At 43.2% G+C, this 8,006-nt stretch overlaps 1 protein-coding gene across 1 annotated transcript; it reads left to right on the top strand.

The window, feature by feature from the left end:
- The first annotated feature begins 1,131 nt into the window (after positions 1-1,131).
- LOC107111451 (zinc finger protein 501-like) lies at positions 1,132-2,964 on the top strand. The gene has a single exon (XM_015412415.1). It carries the CDS (start codon positions 1,138-1,140, stop codon positions 2,425-2,427), a length of 1,290 nt encoding a protein of 429 aa, XP_015267901.1. The 5' UTR covers positions 1,132-1,137; the 3' UTR covers positions 2,428-2,964.
- The last annotated feature ends 5,042 nt before the right edge of the window (positions 2,965-8,006 follow it).

The following is an 8,006-nucleotide window of genomic DNA, read 5'->3' as shown; positions in this document are numbered from 1 at the left end:
AGGACTGACCGTGATGGACAGGTGGTCTGGTTCAGTATACCGTGGCTTCTTCGCCTCCTGTAAGGTAGTTTTAAGGATTCCCGTGTGTTCTCACAGTTTTCTTCCGGAGCAATACGGGGATTCCAAACGGAGTCTCCCAGACCCCAGTTCGGAACTCTGATCACGAAGGAGAGGGGTTGTGGCTCACTGGCAGTCTGAGTAGACAATACTCACCTTGATGGAACGGGGGTGTGATTCAGTACAAGGCTTCAGCTTCATCGGTTCATATGTTTACTGGACCACACTGGTGTTTGCAGTGTGGCTGCTGTTGAAGAGCAGCAGGCCGCCAGCCCTGGGTGAGTCCTGCAAGTCCTGTGGGGTTCAGTAGCCTGGCTCTGATTGCTGCTGGGCCAGGCCCAGGGGAGTTGGACCTCAAAGGCTGGAGCAGCTGTCTCAAGGGCACCGTAGACTATCTCAGCCAGAGCTTGAAGGCAGACAATACTGTGTGGTCAACGTTAACTCTGCGTTGAGTTAGTGTGAGCAAGCTCACAGTTTTTTAGCCTTCGGCTCACACATTTTTGTCTTAGCTTAGGAAGGATAGCTCCAGAGCAAAGTAGTTTACACAGTAGCCAAATCACTCGCTCACAACTTTAATTCCAGTAATTCACATAGAAGAATGTTTGCTCACAAGACTCCACAGCTTAGAGGGAGCATTGTGTGTGGTGGCCCAGTTTGTACTGTATGTACTGTACAAATCTCTCTCTTGTCTGTCCACATCTCCAGTCTCTGGATTTACGGGTTCCATATTTTATTCTTTTGATTTAATCAAAATATATCAATAACGTTCAAGATTTTAAGAGCATTTCTTCTCCTGTTCTGCTGTATGTGTTCCCTAAACAAGCTTATTAACCTTAATGTGATCTCAAGAGCAAGTTTCTGCAAGAGAAGCCAGAGATTACCTCCTCCTTCCTTTGGTCACTTATTTCTTCTTTTCCAAGTCATCCTGGTGTGTGTTTTCAGTACTGATGAGGTTTTCCTAAGCCCTTGGCTCTGGGTATAGAAAGTCAATACCATGACTATTGACCATACTTGCAGACTGGTATTTGTATGTTATCTTTCTGAAATGAATTTGGTCCCTCTTTTGCAGTTGGAGATGTGATGGAGAAGGGGAGTGAGAAGGAATCAGGAAGGAGAGTTGTGGGAAAAGACAACAATCCACAGGTGAAAGCAACATCTGGAGGTCAAGTGGTACCAAAGAGACGTTGCAAAAGAAAAAGGAAACCAGAACAGAAACAAAGGAGTAATAAGTCTGACGTCTCAACCAAAGATGAAACAGGGAAGAGAAAGAGGAGACCTAACGGTGCCATGAACCAGAAAAGATTCAACTGCAAATTCAGTGGTAAAACATATCACAGCATGCCATCATTCTTGAATAGGTATAAATGTGAGGAATATGGAAAGCGCTTCCATTGCAGTAGTGCAAGAACTAGGCATCAAAAGATTCACACAGGGGAGAAACAATATAAACGTTTGGAGTGTGGAGAGGGCTTCTCCAAGAATAGCAACCTAACTGCACATGAAAAGATTCATACTAGAGAGAAGCCATTTAAATGCTTGGAGTGTGGAAAGTGCTTCTCTCGGAATTACTCCCTAAAATCACATCAAAAGGTTCACACAGGGGAGAAGTCATATAAATGCCTGGAGTGTGGAAAGTGCTTCTTTCAGCGTAGCTACCTAACTTCACATCAAAAGATTCATACTGGTGAGAAACCATATAAATGCTTCGAGTGTGGAAAGTGCTTCTCCTATAGTAGCCACTTAAATGTTCATCGAAAGATTCATACAGGGGAGAAGCCATATAAATGCTTGGTGTGTGGAAAGTGCTTCTCTCAGAGTAGCAACCTAAGGACACATCAAAAGAGTCATAATGTGGAGAAGCCATACAAATGCTTGGAGTGTGGAAGATGCTTCTCCCACAGTTGCAGCCTAACTTCACATCAAAAGGTTCACACAGGGGAGAAACCATATAAATGCTTGGAGTGTGGAAAGTGCTTCTCTCGAAATAACCACCTAAAATCACATCAAAATGTTCATACTGGGGAGAAGCCATATAAATGCCTGGAGTGTGGAAAGTGCTTCTCTCAGAGTACCCACCTAAGGACACATCAAAAGGTTCATACTGGTGAGAAACCATATAAATGCTTCGCGTGTGCAAAGTGCTTCACTAACAATAGCCACTTAAAGGCACATCAAAGCATTCATACTGGAGAGAAGCCATATAAATGCTTGGAGTGTGGAAAGTGCTTCTCTCACCATTGCAGCCTAACTTCACACCAAAGGGTTCACACAGGGGAGAAGCCATACAAATGCCTGGAGTGTGGAAAGTGCTTCTCTCAGGGTTGCCACCTAAGGACACATCAAAGCATTCATTGGAGAGAAGCCATGTAAATGCGTGGAGTGTGGAAAGTGCTTCGCTCGGTATGACTCCCTAAAATCACATCAAAGGATTCATACTGGGGAGAAGCCATATAGATGCCTTAAGTGTGGAAAGTGCTTTTCTCAAAGTAGCGCCCTAACTACACATCAGAAGGTTCACACCGGGGAGTAGCTGTACAAATGTATGGAGCATTGAAAGGGGTTTTCTCAGAATGGCACATCGAACGATTCATACGGAGGAGACTTCTGGGGGAAATAGTGACGTGAAGGGAGCACTTTACAAAGGCTCCAGACATATCTCCCTCTTGGACTTACCACATCAGGAAAGGAGAGAATATATTCCTATATCCTTACCACTCCCCCGTGGGGGAGACCCAACTGACAGGTGAACCCATCTCCACCAGGTTCTCATTCCAGCAAAAGCAGCAGAGAAAAAGTTGTAGCTGTTTGGTATCCTGTTATAAGTTTTATTTTGAATAATAACATTATTCCTGATAATCCACAGTATTAAAAAATGGTTTACTTTTTATTTGTATTATTAAAACAAAACAGTTTGGTGTATTTCGTTTGTTTAATGTTGAAAATGTGTAATTTCTGAAAAATTATTAATTAAAAAAAAAGCAGCAGAGAAAAGTTGGGCTTACTTCAGAGATCCTCCATTACACATCTCTTTTATTCTTCTCAATCCTTTTTTTTTCTTAAGAGTTCCCACCATCTATGGTCTATACTATCCTTTTCTAAAGTTTCTAATGGTGCCCATCTAGATATACCTTTTAACCACTTTGGTTGCCATTTCTTCCAAATTCTTAATGTATTTCTCCTAGGACCTGTCTCTAATTTGTCTTCTCTTTCCCCTATATTTGTAAATATACCATATTTCCCTATTCCTTTATTTGCTTCATTTTCAAATTTGACCCATTTCTGATTCTCATCTTCCTCTATTTCTAAAAGTGTTTTCAACTGGAACCTTACTATGTCTGGTACACCCCCACCCTAGTTCTGAATTATGACTATAACTTATTTATTTATTTTTGAGATTCTCGTCCTTGTACTACCAGATATCCATTCCCTTACTGTTGCAGTCCATTTCTCCAGTTTTTGTTTGGTCATCTCTAATGGTTGTACTTGAAATAAATATGCTAATTTAGGTATCCAGAACATTTTTACACTCCTAATTCTGGACTCTCTTTTCCATCTTTTCCTATCTCTTGTTATTTTTCTCCAAACATCATTATAGTTTTTCTCTACAATCTTATTGATATTCTGATATATTTCTACTCCTAAATATCTAAATTTCTTGACTCCCAATCCTATTGTGGTTAATATGTTAATTTCTTCCTTTCCTCTCGATTCACATTGTGGTATAATACTTCTGATTTCATCAGATTTATTTTTAAACCTGACATTGTTTCAAAATCCTCTAGTATCACCTTTGTCTCTTTAATTCCTTCCTTTGGGTTGGACATTATTATTATATCATCTGCAAACAGATTAATCTTCATATCTTCTTTGCCTATTTTACAACCTTCTATCCTTCCTGAAGTTCTAATTCTTTCCGCTAATTGTTCAATCGCCATTATGAACAAAAAGGGTGAAAGTGGGCATCCTTCTCTTATTCCCCTTGTAACTGAATGAATTTTTCTTTTCTTTTTTAAATTTTTTTTATTTCCCATATCACATGATTACAGCATAAATCATACATTTTGAAATACTGTAAAATATATTACATGCTCTTATACACCGTATCCCTGGCAATGCCTGCTTACATTATAAGTGTTAGATAACAAAAAGATTTTTCCCCCATCATTGCCAGTGATTGCTTGAAAAACTATTTTTTTTCTCCTTAAACTCCTACTCAAATAATACATACTTAATAAAGTGATATTTAGTGTTATCCCAAGCTGTTTCTCTTGTCTCTTAGCTATAATATATTTTGCCTATTGATGGCTCTTAAATAAAAAGATAAACCAACGGCCACAAAATTTAAACCTTCGTGGTGGAGTTCTTAGAGGTTGCCACCTCTCTATGCGACTTTGGAAAATTCCAAAGGGGGTCTTTCCCTGTGACCCCACCCTATGGGAGGTAATAGGGGAGTTCCTTCCGAGTGCCTTACCCGCTGTGCTCTTATTATACTATGATACCAATTTATTTAAAGTGAAATATTAATGTTAACACAAATTCTCTGAAATTAAGCTTATTGTTCTCTCACTTGAGGGTTTTTGAGTCCAAAACTTAAAGTTCCAAGGCTTTTAACATATCCTCTCCAGACTTGACATCATGGACGTTGAAAACTCTGCCTTTGTAATTTATGTGTAAGTGTCCCAATGGAAGCCATCGATACCTAATCTGTTTTTCTGCCAGGCGCTGTGTAATCGGTTTCAGGTTCCAGCGTGCTGTTAGGATCTCTGGTTGTAGGTCCTGAAATACTTGCATCCTGGTATCTTCTAGTTTAAGTCCATTATTCTTCCTTGCAACTTCTAACACAATGTTCTTTACTTTGATGTCTGACAGCTCGGCCAGAATGTCTGGGATGAGAGTAGGAGAGCCTGTTTGCGATGGCTTCAGCCGATAAGCTTGAATAATTGGTGCAGCTGGCAGTTGCAATAATGCCTGGAGCCATTCATTTAAAGAGCCCGTGAGGTCTTTGTCGATAGCAAAATTTGGGGAAATTCCCGAGTTTTATTTTTCTTTCACAGGCTTTTATATCCAGGAGTATGATTTTAGACTTACTCCATGTCTCAAAGGTTTTTAAGTTTTGTATATCCTGTTTTTTCTTAGCAATCTGCTCCAATGCCTGGTCTGCTTTTTCCTTCAGATCAATTAGGCTCAGGTTCATCGCAACCAGTTTCTGATGAATGGGAGTAATGCTGTCTTTGAGGTCTTTTTTCAGTTCTACAAACATGGTCTGTATATCCTTTTTCGTGATAGAGTCCTTCCGCTTTCGTTTGCTTTGTCGACCAGCAGTCTCCTCATCTGAGTCAGCTTCTAGTGGGGGGGGGGAGTCATCCTCTGAAGATTGCACAATTCTCTCAGTTTGTTGAGACTCCTTGTTGTTTTTCTTGGCTCCTTTTCCTCCTCTTGGCCTCCCTATCTCTTTCAGCCTGCAGTTTTTATCTTTATAGTCCTCAGTTGATTTGTTTTTTCACATTTTTTGGAGCACAGACGCGGAGGTCTTCTCGGTCTGACTGCGCAATCTCGCAGCCACCGGAAACGCCATGAATTTTTCTTTTAACCTCCAACTATCTTTCAAATAATATCCTCTTGAAGATGAATTTCTTTTTATTCTTAATAATTGGCTAAATGGAAGGTTATATTATAAACCTATAGGATGGTGTGAAGCAGAGGTCATTTCGGGGGGGATCGCAGTTCCCCTGGGTGAGGTACAGGGGGCGGGGCACATGACGAAGCCCCGCCCCCTGCTTCCGGCCACCCCGCTTCCGGCCCTCATTCAGCCAGGAGGAGGGAGGAGAAGAGGGAGGGTAAGTTGCTTCCTCCCCGCCTTTCCCCACCCCTGCCTGCCTAGGGCCAGGGAGGGCGTTCGTGGGGCTTCCTTGCACTCCCGCCGGCCTTGCAGGTCCACCACCAGGCCCCTCATGGGGCTCAGCAGTGGAGTTGCAAGGCCGGCAGCGACAGCCGGGACCGTTGGGGGTGGGGTGTGTGGCCTTATGACACACTTCCGGTGATGTCAGGGGGTGTGGCATATGCTAATGAGTTATGCTAATGAGTTCCCCTACCTCTTTTTCTACAAAACGACCCCTGGTGTGAAGTATAATGCAACAGTGCATTTTTATCTGTTTCCTTTTTAAAAATACTAATTGCCGAAGTATTATTTATATTTTTATAAACTATTGCATCCAAAAAAAGTCATAGTTACTAAATCCCAAGTGCCAGAGAATTCAATAGCGATATGCCTATTAGTCAACCATTCAACAATATCAGCAAACTTCTCTCCTTAAGAACATAAGAGACGCCAATGTTGGATCAGGCCAAAGGCCCATCTAGTCCAACACTCTGTGTCACACAGTGGCCAGAAAAACCAGTGCCATCAGGAGGTCCACCAGTGGGGCAAGGACATTAGAAGCCCTCCCACTGTTGACCCCCCCCCAAGCACCAAAAAGACAGAGCATCACTAAACTGAGAGTTCCTATCTATACCTTGTGGCTAATAGCCACTGATGGACCTCTCCTCTATATTCCTATCTAATTCACTTTTGAAGCCGTCCATGCTTGCAGCCGCCGCCACTTCCTGTGGCAGTGAATTCCATGTGTTAATCACTCTTTGGGTGAAGAAGGACTTCCTTTTATCCGTTCTAACCCGACCGCTCAGCAATTTCATTGAGTGCCCACGAGTTCTTGTACTGTGAGAAAGGGAGAAAAGTACCCCTTCTCTACCTGCTGTATCCCATGCATAATCTTATAAACCTCAATCATGTCACCCCTCAGTCGTATTTTCTCCAAGCTAAAGAGCCCTAAGCGCTTTAACCTTTCTTCATAGGGAAAGTGTTCCAACCATTTTATCATTTGAGTTGCCCCTTTCTGCACTTTTTCCAAAGCTATAATATCCTTTTTAAGGTGTGGTGACCAGAACTGCAGACAGTGTTCCAAATGAGGTCTCATCATTGATTTATATAGGGGTGTCAATTGGTTGAGAATTACAATCTCAGGATTGTAATTCTCAATCGTTCCAAACTCTTGTTGAGAAATGAACTGATATTTGTGTCAGATTAGCGTAACACTCTGCTGTAAAGAAGCAGGCGATTGACAGAGCCACTGGACTGCCCATGGCTACTCCACGGATATGGAGATAAAATTGATCCTAGAAATGAAAGAGATTTTTCTCTAGAACAAAATCTAGATCTCAATTTGAAAGAAAAAGTGGTGTCACAGACTGGTCAGGCAACGTGGGAGTTAAACTGTTGGACTTTATTTTGGAATTGAGTGCCTAGGCACAAGATAGTGGGCTGTATACAGGGATCATTTGGGGCCGGAGCGTGCCGGAGCACTGCTGTGGCCGCCCAGGAGGGCACAAGCCCCGCCCCTAGCTCCCCACCCCCCAGCTCCTTCTCTCTAGAGTTGTGCCGCAGCAGCCCCATAGAATATAATGGGGGTAATCGGCGGGGTCTACAGCACAGCGATGGCGGACGCCTTTCCCAGCTCTCTGGGAAGGCGTGCCATACAGCAGCGAGGGGGAGAGGCGCTACTGGATCGGCACCTGCATGGGGGTTCGGGGGGAGTTCCCAGGCCAGGCTGAGTGAAGGGCGGGGTATAAATCAAATCTCTTCTAATAGCCATCAGTGGCTCTTAGCCACGAGGTATAGATAGGGACTCCGGGGCATGTGATGCTCTGTCTTCTTGGTGCTTGGGGGGGTTAGTCTCCTGCCCCCACAGGTGGACCTCTTGACGGCACCTGGTATTTTTGGCCACTGTGTGACAAGAGTGTTGGACCGGATGGGCCATTGGCCTGATCCAACATTGGCTTTTCTTATGTTCTTATGCAGGGCCGGCCCGAGGTTGTCCTGCGCTCTAGGCGAGCGCAGATGCCAACCCCCCGGTGGGGCCTGGAGACCATCTGGCGCATTTTCACTTTCCGCC

The sequence above is a fragment of the Gekko japonicus genome, unplaced genomic scaffold (genome assembly GCF_001447785.1).
Source record: "Gekko japonicus isolate JY-2015 unplaced genomic scaffold, Gekko_japonicus_V1.1 scaffold7232, whole genome shotgun sequence".
Taxonomy (NCBI): Eukaryota; Metazoa; Chordata; class Lepidosauria; order Squamata; family Gekkonidae; genus Gekko; species Gekko japonicus.
Note: the sequence above shows the minus strand (reverse complement) of the source record. Positions and strands in the feature narration are given on the sequence as shown.